Source organism: Capra hircus, chromosome 1, assembly GCF_001704415.2.
Source record: "Capra hircus breed San Clemente chromosome 1, ASM170441v1, whole genome shotgun sequence".
NCBI classification, from domain to species: Eukaryota; Metazoa; Chordata; class Mammalia; order Artiodactyla; family Bovidae; genus Capra; species Capra hircus.
Window position 1 is genome coordinate 94,256,501 of NC_030808.1, and position 20,909 is coordinate 94,277,409.

The 20,909-nt window shown below is 38.0% G+C and overlaps 1 protein-coding gene across 5 annotated transcripts in view; it reads right to left on the minus strand.

Moving 5' to 3' along the window:
* The window catches only part of ECT2 (epithelial cell transforming 2), a 68,055-nt gene continuing 49,034 nt past the window's right edge, over positions 1,889–20,909 (minus strand). For all 5 annotated transcript variants that reach the window (XM_018047650.1, XM_018047647.1, XM_005675305.3 and 2 more), the window contains 3 exons: positions 17,651–17,758; positions 16,513–16,659; positions 1,889–3,182 (listed from right to left, as the gene is read on the minus strand). In XM_018047650.1, the coding sequence (XP_017903139.1) occupies positions 3,093–3,182; positions 16,513–16,659; positions 17,651–17,758 (345 nt within the window). In that variant the 3' untranslated portion in view covers positions 1,889–3,092. The remainder of the gene's footprint in view (positions 3,183–16,512; positions 16,660–17,650; positions 17,759–20,909) is intronic.

Consider the following 20,909-nt stretch of genomic DNA (forward strand, 5'->3'; position numbering starts at 1 on the left):
AGAGTCCCTTGGACTGTAAGGAGATCCAACCAGTCAATTATAAAGGAAATCAGTCCTGAATGTTCATTGGAAGGACTGATGCTGAAGCTAAAACTCCAATACTTTGGCCACTTGATGCGAAAAACTGACTCATTTGAAAAGACCCTTATGCTGGGAAAGACTCAGGCAGGAGGAGGAGACGACATAGGATGTGATGATGGCATCACCAACTCAATGGACAGAATTTGAGCAAGTTTGGGAGTTTGTGGACAGGGAAGCTTGGCGTGCTGCATGCAGTCCATGGGGTCACAAAGAGTTGGACGTGGCTGAGCGACTGAACTGACTGAAGATCTTTTACATCTTTTATTAGATTTATAATTAAGTATTTCAGTAGGCACTCTTCTTCTTTCTGATTACAAAGAAGATGTTGCCAAGGCTTCATCATTAAGTAGGACATTCATTATAGTATTTTAGTAGATAACCTTTATCAGTTTAAGGATGTTCCATTCTACTCCTAATCTGCAAGAAGTTTGATCACAGCAGACAAATTTATCAGACGTTTTTCTGCAACTACAGAGGTAATATAATTTTTCTCCCTTAGCCTGTTAGGAAAATATACTGATAAATTATCTAAAATTAAAATAACCTTGTGTGCCTTGCATAAACCCAACTTAGTTATATTAGTCTTTTAATATATTACAATATCTCATTTGTTAAAATTTTGTAATATTACAAGTATTTTCACAAATAAGACTCTTTACCACTCCATGGACTGTAGCCACCAGGTTCCGCTATATACGGGATTTCCCAGGCAAGAATACTGGAGTCAGCTACCATTTCCTTCTCCTAGGGATCTTCCTGACCCAGGGATCAAACACGGGTCTCCCACATTGCAACCAGATTCTTCACTGTTTACAGATTTCTACCAGGAAAGCCCCAGATAAGATCAATGTTTCTTAAAATGTCCAAGGTTATTCAGAACTCATAAAATAAGTTGGGAAGTTTCCTTCCTCGATTCTCTTTAAGAATTGGTGGTTGGTATTAGTTCTTCATTAAATATTAAATAGCATTATCCAGTGAAGCCATCTGGGCCTGGTGATTCCTTTCCAGGAATAATTTTAAACATGAATCCATTTCTTTAGTGTTTATAGGAACATTTATATGTGTTCTATTTCTTCCTATATCAGTATTAATAAGTTATATTTTTCTAGAAATATGTGTACGAGAATTATGGTATTCTGCTATGGTAATGAGTTCCAGTTTGCTCACATCTCCCTGCATCCACACTCCTGGGTAATAGTACCTTTTCACACTGACTCTAAAGCTCCCTTTAAAGTTAAAACTAACTACCTGCTATATTTTGCCAATGAACATCCAACTTCATGCCTTATCTCACGTCATTTCCTCTCCCTGGAAAACCCACATATTTGGAGGTAATCAAGTTGTTGTTTAGTCACTAAGTTGTGTCCGACTCTATGTGACCCCATGGACTGTAGCCCGCCAGGCTCTTCTGTCCATGGAATTCTCCAGGCAAAAATACTGGAGTGGGTTGCCATTTCCTTCTCCAGGGGATCTTCCTGACCCAGGGACTGAACCCGTGTCTCCTGCATTGGCAGGCATATTCCTTATACTGAGTCACCCCAGGAAAGCCCAGAAAAAAATGCATAGATGCTTATAAACACATTATTTTATATAAACTATCATAGCATTCACTATTTACATTCTGCAAAGTAAATTCCAGATTAAAGACACCTAAAACTTACATACTGCCCAATATTAATAGAGGGAGGAATAAGCAAATAAATATGGAAACAAATACACAACAGAGCAAAGGCTGATAAAAGCATTCATACTGGCCTATGAAAATTTGTATGAAAGAACTGTTTAAAATATGAAACATAAAATATACTTGAGTTTTAGACATTTATTTACAAAGTCCTTCCTAATACAACTGCTTTTAAAATATAGCAATAAAAGATCATTCACTATTTAAAAGTGGTACATATGTGGCATAGAAAAAAATCTATACAGTCAGTCAAAGTATTATAACAGATAATTGAAAATTGTTAAATGACAAACATTTGCAGTACTCCCTAAACAAGTAGGAAATAACAATGCATTTATTCATAGGAACTTGATTATTTTGTACTATTAAAAAAACACCCTATTATGAAATACAAAGTCAGAGTTTGAAAAATATTTTACAACAGCAAGTAAGTGTGTTTCAATTTTACATTTAATTATGAGGCCACAATAAAAATTTAACCATACACATATCTATGCATTTTACAGCAGATTAGCCAACTTAGGAATTATTTCATAAAGAGTATAAACCACTTTACCACAATGTCCCCATGGTCCTATCTTTCCAAATGAAATTCCACACACTACCAAACTAAATCAAGTGAACTGTGGCTAAAATCACCATAAGTACACTGGCCCTTAAACTAAGTATACATCAGTATCATGTTTGTGCAAAATATACATGATTTTTTAATCCTTTTGTCCTTATCTCAATTTGCAAGTATATTCTGAAACCACCTTCTTTAATTGTTATTCTTGTCAATAGTGGCAAATCTTTCAAAATCCACATGCAATATCTTTATTTATAAAATAAATTGCAAAAGGAGCAGTTAAATAACTAAACAGAGTATGTGAACCAAGAACCCACTATTCAGAGATCTATGCACATTTTCATTTGTGATATCACTTAATTTCTGAACAAATTGAGATACACATTTATTTCTAAAAATTCATTCATGGACACTATACAAAGAGATTTACAGCAGTATTTGGCATCAAACAATAAAATTTATTTACTGTATCATGTGGCAAAGTTATTAATATCATGAATAACTTAAATGACTGGTCTTCAACTGGATTCAACAAAGAGAAAAATTACACCAAAATCAATATAACTTTTTACATGAATTAACTCAAAAAATGTCAGAGGTTAACCTCACTCTTCAAAGAGAAAAATAAAATGGCATAGTGTAGTGTTACCTTCTTCCCAGCTTTCACTAAGTGCTAACAGTAAGTACCATTTAAGTCAGTTTCTTATTTGAGAATGAGGTGTTTATAACTTCATACAAATTAAGATTTTTTTCAAAGCTTCATATCAAATGAGTTGTAGATCTACTTAAAGTATGACTTCTCCTTTCAAAGAAGGCAGGAAGACTGACAAGGGAGGGAGATGGGATGCCCTGTAAAGACAAATATTTCATACTTAAGTATTTTTTCTTTTAAGTAAGATATAGCTTAGTATCATACATACTACTTTTGCATTTTATAAATTATCATAAGTAAGACACCTGAAAATCTAAACTCTCAAAAGAAACAAAAACTTAAAATTAGGAGGGAGGGGTTGGGAGAACACATAGAACTATTTTAGCATTCTGAAAACAAGAAAACTGGATAGACTAGTTTACTACATACTAACTCAAATGAAAGAGATATATACTTACTGCTAGTAGTGGTACTTCTGTGAGATATACATGATTTAGTGTTTCAGGTGTCTTTTTAAAATTATAAATTAGAAGACAAATTTTCAAGGTTAAAAAGACAAACCACAGCGGTTTTCTCTTAATCATAAGCAGAATTAAGAAGAGTAAAATTACTTCATGTGAAATAATTTTCTAAATTAAAAGCCATATACTCTGAAAAAGTTTTTATATTATGTATTCAACCCATGTTTAATATGTGTGTATGTATGATTTTGCTTCAAATAAAACTAAGCAAAACAGCAGTGCTTCTGATAATAGAGATTATAATAGAGAATATACTAAGCTGTCTAAACTTTATTATTTCAGACTGTCAAAGTTAAATATTATCAGAATTTTTGATAACAAAGAAACAATACCAAAAAGTTAAGAGGGGATATAAATCAAAACAAATTATGAAAAGTACTATTTTAACAGACACGCTGCTGCTGCTAAGTCGCTTCAGTCATGTCCAACTCTGCGACCCCACAGACGGCAGCCCACCAGGCTCCCCCGTCCCTGGGATTCTCCAGGCAAGAACACTGGAGCCGGTTGCCATTTCCTTCTCCAATGCATAAAAGTGAAAGTGAAGCCGTTCAGTCATGTCTGACTCTTAGCAACCCCATGGACTGCAGCCTACCAGGCTCCTCCGTCCATGGTATTTCCCAGGCAAGAGTACTGGAGTGGGGTGCCACTGCCTTCTCCATTAACAGACATGAATGGTTAACTATTCCTTGGAGAAGGGAATGGCAACCCACTCTAGTATTCTTGCCTGGAGAATTCCACGGACAGAGAGGAGTCTGGTCGGCTACAGTCCATGGCATCACAAAGAGCAGGACACGACTAAGCGACTAACACACACAAACTTAGAGCCAACAAGGCAGCTAGCTAGCTGTAAGTTCTCATCAACAAGGTTTGAAGACTTTAAAGAGCTGAGTTAGTAAAGTATTAACATTCAAGTGACAGCAAAGCAATGATTTAAGTAGATTGTATAAAAGTTTACATTTTCCTCAGGTAAAACCTTTATCACTTGCCATATTAAAAGCACAAATTTTACACAAATGTCATAATTCTAAGATTAAGAATCATATTTGGAATATAAATCCTCTTCATAGGACAATTACTACTATTTTTAAGTAATTACTTCCATAAATAAGAAAATCTCTAATGGGACTGATTTTTTCAGGCTGTATGAGTAAATTATCTTGCAAAATAGTTTTATGTGCCAATAAACAAAGAAACTCCATTAAGCCTAAGTTGTTGTGATTTCAAAGCAGTTATAAAGTTGTGAATTCAAAAGCCCTCACACCTAATAAGTGATTCAGTGGAGAAAAATATTCTCTTTTTTTCATAATAAATACAAATTTCAAATAGCTAATAAGCTCACATTAGACTTCACAAGGCTTGCTTCCATTACTGGTTGACATATCTCCTAATTCTTCACAAATATCAAAGATTACTTGGATAGAACTTTTCAGAATTTGAAAACTCAGAATTTCCTTCTAGCATCTCTGAAAAACTAGCTCATGAGGCAGAATGAAGTACAGATCAAAACCAGGTGTTTTGACAGTGCGCACCAGTCGACTTTGAGAGCTGAACATAACCATGCTTAGTAAATCCAACTACATTGCTTGTGGAAACAGAATGGGTAATCTGTTAGAACAGAATAGGCAATTGAGAAGAGGACAGGAATGTCTTAAAGATACTTTAGGCACTTATTTATATTATTTACATAAAACTGGTAAGTTCAGTTCAGTTCAGTTGCTCAGTCATGTCCGACTCTGCAACCCCATGAATCGCAGCACGCCAGGCCTCCCTGTCCATCACCATCTCCGGGAATTCACTCAGACTCACGTCCATTGAGTCCGTGATGCCATCCAGCCATCTCATCCTCGGTCGTCCCCTTCTCCTCCTGCCCCCAATACCTCCCAGCATCAGAGTCTTTTGATCTCCTTCAGAATAAACTGGCTGGATCTCCTTGCAGTCCAAGGGACTCTCAAGAGTCTTCTCCAACACCACACTTCAAAAGCATCAATTCTTCGGTGCTCTGCCTTGTTCACAGTCCAACTCTCACATCCATACATGACCACTGGAAAAACCATAACCTTGACTAGACAGACCTTAGTTGGCAAAGTAATGTCTCTGCTTTTGAATATGCTATTTAGGTTGGTCATAACTTTTCTTCCAAGGAGTAAGCATCTTTTAATTTCATGGCTGCAGTTACCATCTGCAGTGACTTTGGAGCCCACCCCTCAAATAAAGTCTGACACTGTTTCCACTGTTTCCCCATCTATTTCCCATGAAGTGATGGGACCAGATGCCATGATCTTCATTTTCTGAATGTTGAGCTTTAAGCCAACTTTTTCACTCTCCTCTTTCACTTTCATCAAGAGGCTTTTTAGTTCCTCTTCACTTTCTGCCATAAGGGTGGTGTCATCTGCATATCTGAGGTTACTGATACTTCTCCCGGCAATCTTGATTCCAGCTTGTGTTTCTTCCAGTCCAGCCATAAGTAATATATATTAATTTCCCAAAAATTTTCTATAAAATCCAATTATCTTCATTTGAAAAGCAGTAATATTTATAATAGCTACAACAGATGCAGGAAATAAAAAAGGGATAGTGCACTGGGCTTCAGAAAGCTTACAATCTAATTTTAGTAAATGAATGTTTACTGTATTTTGTCAATTTCAATACTTTTTTTCATTAACTAACATCTTTGCAAAGAATTTATATTATCAACCAAGTATGATTTCTCTTCCATTGGAAGGTTAATCTTGATTACAAATCTATATAAACATACTCATAATAAGCTATAACCTTTGATGTATATTAACTAAAGACTTAACTAGCTTTATAACAAATAAGCTATTGAGCATTATATATCTTTTTGTATACATTTTATATAATTAAAGGTAACCATTTATAAAACACCAAGGTGTTACCCTTGTGCACTTTCTGTATACTACCTTACTTAATCCTTACAACTACTACTTTATATTCATTTTATAAACAGTGAAATTGAAACAGAAAGATCTTTAATAAGTTGACAAAAGTCATACAGCTAGTGAACAGCAGAACTGGGATCTGAACGTAGGAGTTTCAGAGTTCCTGCTCTTAACTACTACTCAAACTGCCTCTGAGAAAATAATCACATCATATATGTGAAATAGAGTCTGTGTAATCACCCTTTACAATAACAACACAGGGTAAGTACTCCTTTCTTTCATCTGCAAATTGGGGATAAGAGACAATAGGAAACTTGCTGAAGAACATATAGCTAAGAAATGACAGTCACTTGCGTTTTTTAACCATAGTAAGTTATATTAAAAATAATTTTTACAAAGGATAGATACATCACTATTTAGTAACAGCAATATATGTTAGAAATGCCCGGAGGGGGGGAAAGATGGCGGAGGAATAGGACGGGAAGACCACTTTCTCCCTCACAAATTCCTCAAAAGAACATTTCAACGCCGAGCAAACTCCACAAAACAACTTCTGTAGGCTGGCAGAGGACATCAGGCAACCAGAAAAGCAGACCATTGTCTTCAAAAACAGGTAGGAAAAAATATAAAAGACGAGAAAGGAGTCAAAGGAGGTGGGGAGGGAGCTCCGTCCCGGGAAGGGAAGCCCGTCCCGGGAAGGGAATTTGAAGAAGAGAGGTTTCCAAACACCAGGAAACACTCTCCCTGCCGAGTCTGTGGCGAGCCTTGGAAACACAGAGGGCAACATAACAGGAAGGAAAAATAGATAAATAATTAAAATCAACAGATTACAAGCCCAACAGTAACTCCCCCAGCGGAAAAGCAGCGCAGACGCCTGCATCCGCCACTGGGAAGTGGGGGCAGGGCAGGGACGCGCGGGAGGCGCGGGCTGCAGTGCTTTGTAAGAATCGGGCAGGAACGCCCCACGCGCAACCAGAACGATCTAACTTGGGCTAGCAAACCAGACTGTGGGATAGCTACCGCACGAAAAGCTCGAACATAAGACACCGCCAGGACTGAGCACAGAACAAAGGACGGAACAGAAAAAGCCGGCTGCAGACCATCCCCCGCCGGGGACAGGCAGCCAGAGCCGTAAGGACTGGAAAGGGGCAATTGCAGACCCGGAGAGACTTTACTTACCTAACTACAAGCAGGCTCCTTTGCTAAGACTTCTGGGGGTGCTGGACAGTCACAATCTGCCTCACGGGGTGCGCCAGCGGTCCACCCAGAAAGCTGAGCAGCAGCGGCAGAAAAGGTGACAAGCCGCGGCGATCGCGCTCGCCAAACTCCTGAGCTACTCGGACCTGGGAAGGGCACAAAGCGCAGTCACAGCCAAATTTGTGCCTCTGAGGGCTGCCTGAGCGCTGAACCTGAGCGGCTTGGACCAGGGACGTGCACGCAGCCTAGAGCCAGCCCCAGACGGTTCCAGGCTGAGCATCGTAGAGCCTGAGCGGATTGTGCGCGGCGAGAAAGGACAGGTCAAGCGGGGCTGAGATACCGTGTGCACACGACAGTGCTATTTGTTTGCAGCATCCCCCCTCCCCACAGCGTGACTGAACTAGTGAGCCTAAAAAACCAGCAAACAGAAGAAGTTAAACAGAGGGAACCACCTTGGAAGTGATCCCACACGGCCCATAACATCAGAGAAGGGCCAGAAATATTTTTGACTATTTTAAAAATCATTCCTTTATTTATTTATTTATTTATATATATATTTTTGCCTTTGTTTTTTGTTTTTTTTTTCTTTTGTCTTTTTTTTCTAACTTTTTTTAATTGTTAAGTCCTATTTCTCCTCTAATTTTTATTTCTATAACCTATTATTACTATTTTTTTTAAAAAAAGTCTTTTTTTTTAAGTCTTTTTTTTTTTTTTTAAGGCAAACACCATATATAGTTCTTGGATGGTTGTTGGTGGCTTTGTTTGTTTGTTTGTTTGTTTTTTAATAATTCTTTTTTTTTCTTTCTTTCTTCCTTTTTCCTTCTGCTTTTCTTTAATATTGTATCTTTGAAAATCCAACCTCTACTCTAGATTTTTAATCTTTGCTCTTAGGTTTTTGTTGTCAATTTTGTACATTTAAAAACCCAAACTTCACTACCCAAGTTTACCTGAGAGCGAGATGACTGGCTTGACCACTCTCTCCTCCTCTGGACTCTCCTTTTTCTCCACCAGGTGGCCTCTGTCTCTCTTCTCCCCCATCTCTTCTCTATCCAACTCTGTGAATCTCTGTGTGTTCCAGACGGTGGAGAACACCTAAGGAACTGGTTACTGGCAGGATTTGTCTCTCTCCTACTCATTCCTCTCTCTTATCGTCCTGGTCACCTCTGTCTACTTCCTCCCTCTCCTCTACCCCGTATAACTCTGTAAATAACTCTGAGCGGTCCAGACTACAGAGCGCACATAAGGAAGTGACTACTGGCTAGCTTGCTCTCTCCTCTTTTGATATCACCACATCTCATTCCAGTTACCTCTAACTACCCCCTCCATCTTCTCTTCTCCTTGTAACTCAGTGAACCTCTCTGAGTGTCCCTCAAGATGGAGAAACTTTTCATCTTTAACCTAGATGTTTTATCATCGGTGCTGTATAGATGGAGAAGTCTAGAGGCTACTGTAAAAATAAAACTGAAAACCAGAAGCAGGAGGCTTAAATCCAAAGCCTGAAAACATTAGAGAACTCTTGAATTCAGGGAACATTAAGCAATAGGAGCTCATCAAATGCCTTCATACATACATCAAAACCAAGCTCCACCCAAGGGCCAACAAGTTCCAAAACAAGACATACCACGCAAATTCTCCAGCAACACAGGAACACTCCCCTGAGCTTCAATATACAGGCAGCTCAAAATTATCCCAAAACCTTTGATGTCTCATAACCCATTACAGGTCACTCCACTGCACTCCAGAGAGAAGAAACCCAGCTCCACCCACCAAAACTCCAACACAAACCTCCCTAACCAGGAAACCTTGACACGCCACTGATAGAACCCCACCCAAAGTGAGGAAGCTCCATAATAAAGAGAACTCCACAAATTACCAGAATATAAAAAGGCCACCCCAAATGCAGCAATATAACCAAGATGAAGAGACAGAGGAATACTCAGCAGGTAAAGGAACAGGAGAGTTGCCCACCAAACCAAACAAAAGAGGAAGAAGTAGGGAATCTACCAGAGAAGGAATTCCGAATATTGATAGTGAAAATGATCCAAAATCTTGAAATCAAAATGGAATCACAGATAAATAGCCTAGAGACAAGGATTGAGAAGATGCAAGAAAGGTTTAACAAGGACCTAGAAGAAATAAAAAAGAGTCAAAATATAATGAATAATGCAATAAATGAGATCAGAAACACTCTGGAGGCAACAAATAGTAGAATAACGGAGGCAGAAGATAGGATTAGTGAAATAGAAGATAGAATGGTAGAAATAAATGAATCAGAGAGGAAACAAGAAAAACGAATTAAAAAAAACGAGGACAATCTCAGAGACCTCCAGGACAATATGAAACGCTCCAACATTCGAATTATAGGAGTCCCAGAAGAAGAAGACAGAAAGAAAGATCATGAGAAAATCCTTGAGGAAATAATAGTTGAAAACTTCCCTAAAATGGGGAAGGAAATAATCACCCAAGTCCAAGAATCACAGAGAGTTCCAAATAGGATAAACCCAAGGCGAAACACCCCAAGACACATATTAATCAAATTAACAAAGATCAAACACAAAGAACAAATATTAAAAGCAGCAAGGGAAAAACAACAAATAACACACAAGGGGATTCCCATTAGGATAACAGCTGATCTTTCAATAGAAACTCTTCAGACCAGGAGGGAATGGCAAGACATACTTAAAGTGATGAAAGACAATAACCTACAGCCCAGATTACTGTACCCAGCAAGGATCTCATTCAAATACGAAGGCGAAATCAAAAGCTTTACAGACAAGGAAAAGCTGAGAGAATTCAGCACCACCAAACCAGCTCTCCAACAAATTCTAAAGGATATTCTCTAGACAGGAAACATGAAAAGGGTGTATAAACCCGAACCCAAAACAATAAAGTAAATGGTAACGGGATCATACTTATCAATAATTACCTTAAACGTAAATGGGTTGAACGCCCCAACCAAAAGGCAAAGAGTGGCCAAATGGATACAAAAACAAGACCCCTCTATATGCTGCTTACAAGAGACCCACCTCAAAACAAGGGATACATACAGACTGAAAGTGAAGGGCTGGAAAAAGATATACCACGCAAATAGAGACCAAAAGAAAGCAGGAGTGGCAATACTCATATCCGATAAAATAGACTTTAAAACAAAGGCTGTGAAAAGAGACAAAGAAGGCCACTACATAATGATCAAAGGAACAATCCAAGAAGAAGATATAACAATTATAAATATATATGCACCCAATATAGGAGCACCACAATATGTAAGACAAATGCTAACAAGTATGAAAGGGGAAATCAACAATAACACAATAATAGTGGGAGACTTTAATACCCCACTCACACCTATGGACAGATCAACTAAACAGAAAATTAACAAAGAAACGCAAACGTTAAATGTTACATTAGATCAGTTAGACCTAATTGATGTCTATAGGACATTTCACCCCAAAACAATGAATTTCACCTTTTTTTCAAGTGCTCATGGAACCTTCTCCAGGATAGACCACATCCTGGGCCATAAATCTAAACTTGATAAATTCAAAAAAATCGAAATCATTCCAAGCATCTTTTCTGACCATAATGCATTAAGATTAGATCTCAATTACAGGAGAAAAACTATTAAAAATTCCAACATACGGAGGTTGAACAACACACTTCTGAATAACCAACAAATCACAGAAGAAATCAAAAAAGAAATCAAAATATGCATAGAAACTAATGAAAATGAAAACACAACAACCCAAAACCTGTGGGAGACTATAAAAGCAGTGCTAAGAGGAAAGTTCATAGCAATACAGGCATACCTCAAGAAACAAGAAAAAAGTCAAATAAATAACCTAACTCTACAACTAAAACAAATAGAAAAGGAAGAATTGGAGAACCCCAGAGTTAGTAGAAGGAAAGAAATCTTAAAAATTAGGGCAGAAATAAATGCAAAAGAAACAAAAGAGACCATAGCAAAAATCAACAAAGCCAAAAGCTGGTTCTTTGAAAGGATAAATAAAATTGACAAACCATTAGCCAGACTCATGAAGAAGCAAAGAGAGAAAAATCAAATCAATAAAATTAGAAATGAAAATGGAGAGATCACAACAGACAACACAGAAATACAAAGGATCATAAGAGACTACTATCAGCAGTTGTATGCCAATAAAATGGACAACGTGGAAGAAATGGACAAATTCTTAGAAAAGTACAATTTTCCAAAACTGAACCAGGAAGAAATAGAAAAACTTAACAGACCCATCACAAGCACGGACATTGAAACTGTAATCAGAAATCTTCCAGCAAACAAAAGCCCAGGTCCAGACGGCTTCACAGCTGACTTCTACCAAATTTTTCGAGAAGAGCTAACACCTATCCTCCTCAAACTCTTCCAGAAAATTGCAGAGGAAGGTAAACTTCCAAACTCATTCTATGAGGCCACCATTACCCTAATACCAAAACCTGACAAAGATGTCACAAAAAAAGAAAACTACAGGCCAATATCACTGATGAACATAGATGCAAAAATCCTCAACAAAATTCTAGCAATCAGAATCCAACAACACATTAAAAAGATCATACACCATGACCAAGTGGGCTTTATCCCAGGGATGCAAGGATTCTTCAATATCCGCAAATCAATCAATGTAATTCACCACATTAACAAATTGAAAAATAAAAACCATATGATTATCTCAATAGATGCAGAGAAGGCCTTTGACAAAATTCAACATCCATTTATGATAAAAACTCTCCAGAAAGCGGGAATAGAAGGAACATACCTCAACATAATAAAAGCTATATATGACAAACCCACAGCAAACATTATCCTCAACGGTGAAAAATTGAAAGCATTTCCCCTAAAGTCAGGAACAAGACAAGGGTGTCCACTTTCACCGCTACTATTCAACATAGTTCTGGAAGTTTTGGCCACAGCAATCAGAAGAGAAAAAGAAATAAAAGGAATCCAAATTGGAAAAGAAGAAGTAAAACTCTCACTGTTTGCAGATGACATGATCCTCTACATGGAAAACCGTAAAGACTCCACCAGAAAATTAGTAGAGCTAATCAATGAATATAGTAAAGTTGCAGGATATAAAATCAACACACAGAAATCCCTTGCATTCCTATACACGAATAATGAGAAAGTAGAAAAAGAAATTAAGGAAACAATTCCATTCACCATTGCAACGAAAAGAATAAAATACTTAGGAATATATCTACCTAAAGAAACTAAAGACCTATATATAGAAAACTATAAAACACTGATGAAAGAAATCAAAGAGGACATTAATAGATGGAGAAATATACCATGTTCATGGATCGGAAGAATCAATATAGTGAAAATGAGTATACTACCCAAAGCAATTTACAAATTCAATGCAATCCCTATCAAGCTACCAGCCACATTTTTCACAGAACTAGAACAAATAATTTCAAGATTTGTACGGAAATACAAAAAACCTCGAATAGCCAAAGCAATCTTGAGAAAGAAGAATGGAATAGGAGGAATCAACTTGCCTGACTTCAGGCTCTACTACAAAGCCACAGTCATCAAGACAGTATGGTACTGGCACAAAGACAGACATATAGATCAATGGAACAAAATAGAAAGCCCAGAGATAAATCCACACACATATGGACACCTTATCTTTGACAAAGGAGGCAAGAATATACAATGGAGTAAAGACAATCTCTTTAATAAGTGGTGCTGGGAAAACTGGTCAACCACTTGTAAAAGAATGAAACTAGATCACTTTCTAACACCCCACACAAAAATAAACGCAAAATGGATTAAAGATCTAAATGTAAGATCAGAAACTATAAAACTCCTAGAGGAGAACATAGGCAAAACACTCTCAGACATAAATCACAGCAGGATCCTCTATGATCCACCTCCCAGAATTCTGGAAATAAAAGCAAAAATAAACAAATGGGACCTAATTAAAATTAAAAGCTTCTGCACAACAAAGGAAAATATAAGCAAGGTGAAAAGACAGCCTTCTGAATGGGAGAAAATAATAGCAAATGAAGCAACTGACAAACAACTAATCTCAAAAATATACAAGCAACTTATGCAGCTCAATTCCAGAAAAATAAACGACCCAATCAAAAAATGGGCCAAAGAACTAAATAGACATTTCTCCAAAGAAGACATACGGATGGCTAACAAACACATGAAAAGATGCTCAACATCACTCATTATTAGAGAAATGCAAATCAAAACCACAATGAGGTACCACTTCACACCAGTCAGAATGTCTGCGATCCAAAAATCTGCAAGCAATAAATGCTGGAGAGGGTGTGGAGAAAAGGGAACCCTCCTACACTGTTGGTGGGAATGCAAACTAGTACAGCCACTATGGAGAACAGTGTGGAGATTCCTTAAAAAATTGCAAATAGAACTACCTTATGACCCAGCAATCCCACTTCTGGGCATACACACCGAGGAAACCAGAATTGACAGAGACACATGTACCCCAATGTTCATCGCAGCACTGTTTATAATAGCCAGGACATGGAAACAACCTAGATGTCCATCAGCAGATGAATGGATAAGAAAGCTGTGGTACATATACACAATGGAGTATTACTCAGCCGTTAAAAAGAATTCATTTGAATCAGTTCTGATGAGATGGATGAAACTGGAGCCGATCATACAGAGTGAAGTAAGTCAGAAAGAAAAACACCAATACAGTATACTAACACATATATATGGAATTTAGGAAGATCGCAATGACGACCCTGTATGCAAGACAGGAAAAAAGACACAGATGTGTATGACGGACTTTTGGACTCAGAGGGAGAGGGAGAGGGTGGGATGATTTGGGAGAATGGCATTCTATCATGTATACTGTCATGTAAGAATTGAATCGCCAGTCTATGTCTGACGCAGGACACAGCATGCTTGGGGCTGGTGCATGGGGATGACCCAGAGAGATGTTGTGGGGAGGGAGGTGGGAGGGGGGTTCATGTTTGGGAACGCATGTAAGAATTAAAAGATTTTAAAATTTAAAAAAGAAAAATAAATAAAATTTAAAAAAATTAAAAAAAAAAGAAAGAAATGCCCTTCAGTTCAGTTTAGTCGCTCAGTCGTGTCCGACTCTTCGAGACCCCATGAATCGCAGCACACCAGGCCTCGCTGTCCATCACCAACTCCCGGAGTTCACTCAGACTCACGTCCATCGAGTCAGTGATGCCATCCAGCCATCTCATCCTCTGTTGTCCCCTTCTCCTCCTGCCCCCAATCCCTCCCAGCATCAGAGTCTTTTCCAATGAGTCAACTCTTCACATGAGGTGGCCAAAGTACTGGAGTTTCAGCTTTAGCATCATTCCTTCCAAGGAAATCCCAGGGCTGATCTCCTTCAGAATGGACTGGTTGGATCTCCTTGCAGTCCAAGGGACTCTCAAGAGTCTTTTCCAACACCACAGTTCAAAAGCATCGATTCTTCGGCACTCAGCCTTGTTCACAGTCCAACTCCCACATCCATACATGACCACAGGAAAAACCATAGCCTTGACTAGACAGACCTTAGTCAGCAAAGTAATGTCTCTGCTTTTGAATATACTATCGTTTATATTTATAACTACTCTTATAACTTTTCTTCCTAGGAGTAAGCATCTTTTAATTTCATGGCTGCAGTCACCATCTGCAGTGATTTTGGAGCCCCGAAAATAAACTCTGACACTGTCTCCACTGTTTCCCCATCTATTTCCCATGAAGTGATGGGACCGGATGCCATGATCTCAGTTTTCTGAATCTTGAGCTTTAAGCCAACTTTTTCACTCTCCTCTTTCACTTTCATCAAGAGGCTTTTGAGTTCCTCTTCACTTGCTGCCATAAGGGTGGTGTCATCTGCATATCTGAGGTTATTGATATTTCACTCGGCAATCTTGATTCCAGCTTGTGTTTCTTCCAGTCCAGCGTTTGTCATGATGTCCTCTGCACTGAAGTTAAATAAGCAGGGTGACAATATACAGCCTTGACGTACTCCTTTTCCTATTTGGAACCAGTCTGTTGTTCCATGTCCAGTTCTAACTGTTGCTTCCTGACCTGCATTCAGATTTCTCAAGAGGCAGGTCAGGTGGTCTGGTATTCCCATCTCTTTCAGAATTTTCCACAGTTGATTGTGATCCACACAGTCAAAGACTGTGGCATAGTCAATAAAGCAGAAATAGATGTTTTTCTGGAACTCTCTTGCTTTTTGCATGATCCAGCAGTTGTTGGCAATTTGATCTCTGGTTCCTCTGCCTTTTCTAAAACCATCTTGAACATCAGGAAGTTCACGGTTCACATACTGCTAAAGCCTGGCTTGGAGAATTTTGAGCATGACTTTACTAGCATGTGAGATGAGTGCAGTTGTGCAGTAGTTTGAGCATTCTTTGGCATTGCCTTTCTTTGGAATTGGAATGAAAACTGACCTTTTCCAGAAATGCCCTTAATATTAATTAAATGTCTAATAATTCTGACACCATTGGGAATTTGGATTGTTCAGGAAGCATTTAAAAATAAACACATGAATTTAGAACCCATAACACCTTTTGATACTCACTTCAGTGATGATCTATTCACAGAAATAATAAAGGAAATAAAACTCAGTCTCTGCTATATTATTGGAGCCAATCTATAAATAGAACTATCATTCTGTACCTCAGTAAAGTGATAGGCTAGACTGAAACACATTTCTTTCTCAGAGATTAACATCTCAATCCCAATAAAATTTCATATCAAATAAAGTACACTTTAAGTAAGTCTCTAATTCACTAAGTGAGGTTTTCTAAATTATCTTAACCCAACAATGAGGTTAGATATATCAAAAAATTGATGGAAATTTAAGAATTCCACCTTTAAAAAGTCAACAAATTTTATACCAACTTAATAAATTTGAAGTTATTTAGCCTGTTAAATCAAAATCACTTACTGCTAATGATGATGTGCTAGCCAGACGACTCATTACATGCTTCTCATTGCTAGAAGGACTTCTTCCCTCTGCTGAACTTTGGGATGTCATAAGAGCCCTTCGGAGAGCTCTTTTTGGAGTTTTGGAGAAAGAGAATGCTCTTGTAACCTAGAATTAAAACAAGATACAATTAATTTAAAAACCTAGATAAATCTAATATATAATTGATTAGAACAATTATATGTAAAACAAAGCCAAATTCACATTAAAAGTTTTTCTATAAAAAATATGGAGGAATTCTGCCATATACTTTTTTCTATAAAAAGTGTACGACATAATGAGAATCTCTGGACAAAGCAGTGAAAATGTAGTATATTGTGGATTATTCCATCTTGCATTCATAGAACACTAGTCCAGCAGGAGAAGTAGGAGGGAAAATTTGGCATGAGAAGAAACCTTGGTATTGTCTAATTCTGCTATAATTCAGTTGTGAGATCGTTGATCCAAAGCCACTTAAACCTCAATTTAATTGAAAAAGGGTAGGACTTCATTTGAATCACCATTGTTAATGTTTATCTACTATATATCATTCATGTTAAATGCAGAGATACAATGATGATTAAAGTAGACAAAGAAAACAACAATCAAAAACTTATAAACTGAACAATAGACTCTGGCTATTAATTTACCTATAAAATTAAAACTCTAATTCTACTTTAAAAAACCTATTACCAACATTCTTGTATAGTCCTGAACAACCTCGATAAGGTAAGGTAAGGTAAGTAGGAAAGTTATCTTCATCATTAGAAGTCTGAAACTTACTATGGTAAGGAACAGATCCCAGGTTTCCTGACTCTATGGTGTGCCCTTTGCTGAAAAATATCTAAGGCAATTTCTAACATGAATGCACATATACTTAAAACACCATCAGAAATATCACAGTTAACTAGAATGGGAAGGGTTACAAAAGCTGTTACAATTACTGTGCCAAGGAATTTGCTAAGTTTAACTATTATCTCTGCAGGCCATTTCCTAAAACCAAAAAACAACTTTGTTTTATGTATTACCTTCACACTGACATCTATGGCTATATTATTTTAATATACTCTGAAAAATACATTTTGGAGACACGGTGAATAATAATGTCACTGAGATTTACCTTTTTTGAAGTCTTTTTTATTGCTCTAGATGCTCTACTCAATGTACTGTCCATATCTTTTGTATTTACTTCAAAGGATTCTGGATCAGCAGTGTAAATAAGATTCTCCTGTTGAAAATTAATATTAATTTTTAAAATAATAAAATAAAAATACACAGCTGTTCCTAAAATCAAACCTGTAAGAACTAACATGCACACACACATGCTTATATAAATCAAACTACTCAAAATTTTTGCTGTTTTTTACAGTGCATATGTGAGTAAACAAATATTTTCTCTTCAACACAGCAAAAGTTCTCAAAAGAAAAGACACCAAATCAGGGCATTTTAAAATATACTATTTGAAATGTAAGAGAGAGTTCAACTGAAGTCCCCGAATATCTGAATTTATAAACATTTTTTAGTAACAAAATTTTATAACTGGGAAGAATTTTGTGGCTTAAAATAGTATAAATTAGGATATAGGTTTAATGTTTGCTGCCACCTTGTGGTTAATCTTACTTTATGAAATACTTTCATTAATTGTTTATATTCCCATTCTAGAATTACTAGCCATTCTGCAGCTAGTAATTCAATAGATTTTATTTTCAGCATTTTTCCATTACTGTTTACACTTCAGAATCATAGTTATAAATTTATAAAAGACTGCAAAAGCCATCTAGTTGGACATTGTGATAAATTTAGGAATAATCTCTATAGTAGGAAATCACTATATGGCAGAGATCCATTTTATATATGGCTACCTAGCACTATGAGAAAAAATTCTTCCCTATAATGAACAGCTTTTTGGCTTTACAAAAAGCTGTCTCTATTATTTTCCTAGCCAGCATCCTGTTGTATGCACTAGTACTGCATTTCTTTCAATGAACCTTTGTGTGGAGCAATCCTTTATTTATAACAATATATTGTTGGCCCACAGAAATTAGAAAAAAAACAAAACAAAACAAATCAAGGACCAGAGCAAGATGGTGCAATAGAAAGACATGGAACTCACCTCCTTCCACAGACATATGTGTATCTAGAATAAAGCTCACAGAATACCTGCTAAATGTTGGCAGAAGAGCTCATAAAACCAAAATGCAAGAAAGATCACCAAATAACAGGGTAGGAGAAAAGAAAGAAAAGGGGAATTGGGATAGGATCTGTACCCCTGGGAGGGAGCTATGAAAGAGGAAATGTTCCTTGACACAGGAAAACGCTTCACCAGCAGGGGAGATCAGTGTGGAGAGAAAGAGAGCTTCAGAGGCTTGAGAGAGAATACAGCAACTGGTCTGCAACAAGTAGAACAGAGGGAGACCTGCAAAGAAGGCCCAGGCCATCTCACTGCAATCCTCAGCCTGAGAGGTATGTCTGCTGGTGGACACAGGTGCTCAGCTGTGTCCAACTCTTCGCAACCCTTTGGACTATAGCTTGCCAGGCTCCTTTGTCCATGGGATTTTCCAGGCAAGAATACTGGAGTGGGTTGTCATTCCCTTCTTGAGCAGGTTTTCCTGAACCAGGGATTTAACCCAGGTCTCTTGTGTCTCCTGCATTGTAGGTGGATCCTTTACCTTCTGAGCCATCTGAGAAGGTTGGCTGCTAAAATCTGGGCTTCAAAGGTCAGACCTGGGGTGAAGACTGGAGTTGCCTGCATGAAGACTGTCTGAAGGGGCTTGGAGTGTGATCCAAGCTACAATCTGGTGCATGTGCAAAAAGGAGACTGGATCTGCCACTGAACCCCCACTGTTAACTTGCAAGCTCAAAGAAAGGGTAGGGCACAGAATAGCAGCCTCATTCTCAGTGTGCTCACAACAGGCCCAGCTGCTCATTCACAGAGGCAAGGCTGCAATCCTAGCCAATTGCCAGTGGCCTTACAACTTAGAAAGCAGGGCTGAAACCTTAATGTTCCCACGGCTCATGAATTTATGTGCCTGAGATGGCTTGGTAAACTCAGTGCCTGTAGGACACTGGTGTAGATTACCGTGCTCCTGTGGCTGGAGCAGGTCTAGAGATAATAGGCTCTGCTAGCACTCACACAGAGAGGTAGGCCGAGGGTCTGAGCTGACTCAGTAGCTCCTACAGCTATGGAGGGTCCAGGTGCTCAACCCAGCCATGTTGGTCCCAGTGCCTGACCTCAGTAGTTCTGTGTCAACAGATCTGTGCTATTAGCTTTGTGAGTAGAAGACCTGAGGGTTACCAGAGCTAACTATCTAAATCTCCACAGCTGAGGTGGGACCAAGGGGTGTGCTAAAGACTGTACTCTGTGAACCAGCACAATAGTGACAGGCAAAATCACAGAGTGCACTTTCCTGTGGACAAGTCCTTCCCCAATATTCATTGGGTAGCATCTCTCCCAGTGGGAGCATTCCAGTCCTATTTACCCCACACTCGAGTTCAGAAACAGACCTGGGGCATCTATCCAAAAGGTGGGCAGACCCTGTCCCAGACAGAGCTGTAACAACCACAGGGCAAAGAGGAGGCCACACTCAACATCCAGTGCAGGCTCTGGGCATCATGATAACAATCTAATGAGTAACACACAGACAGGAAAACTATGGCAGGCACCCATACTAGAAACAGTCTTTGCTCAAAAATATTACACTCACAAAGGCTACACAGGGAGTAGGCTACACTCCCTCATAAAAACTGCCCTTCTAGACCGCGGTAGATAACTGTTTCTCCTTAATTCAGAGTCAGAGAAATAAAAGTAAAATGAAGAAGAGGAACCACACAATTAAAAGACCAAGAGAATTCCCCTGAAAGAGCAAACAATAAAACAGATATCTCCAGTCTACCACATCCTGAGTCCAAAAAGGAGATAATGAAAATACTGAAGGAGTTAAGAAATGATATGGATAGAAATAGAGATTACTGTAAAATAAAAAAGAATATATATATATATAAAGAGGAGTCAGTCAAAAGTAGAAAACTCATTTGCTGAGACAAAAGCTGAACTAAAGGCAATCAACAGCAAGCTGGATAATGAAGAACTAATAAGTGATCTGGAAGACAGAATAGTGGAAATTACCAGACTAAAAGAGCAGACAGAAATACAAAATATATATACACACATATATATATATACATATATATATATATATGACCTATGGAATAATATAAAGTATCCAGATCTGTGCATAATAGGAATCCCAGAAGGAAAACAAAAGAGAACAGGAATTTTAAAATATATTTGAAGAAATTATGGCTGAAAATGTCCCAAATTTAAGGAAGGAAATGGAAACCCATGTATAGGAAGGACAGAGGGTCCCAAACAAGATGA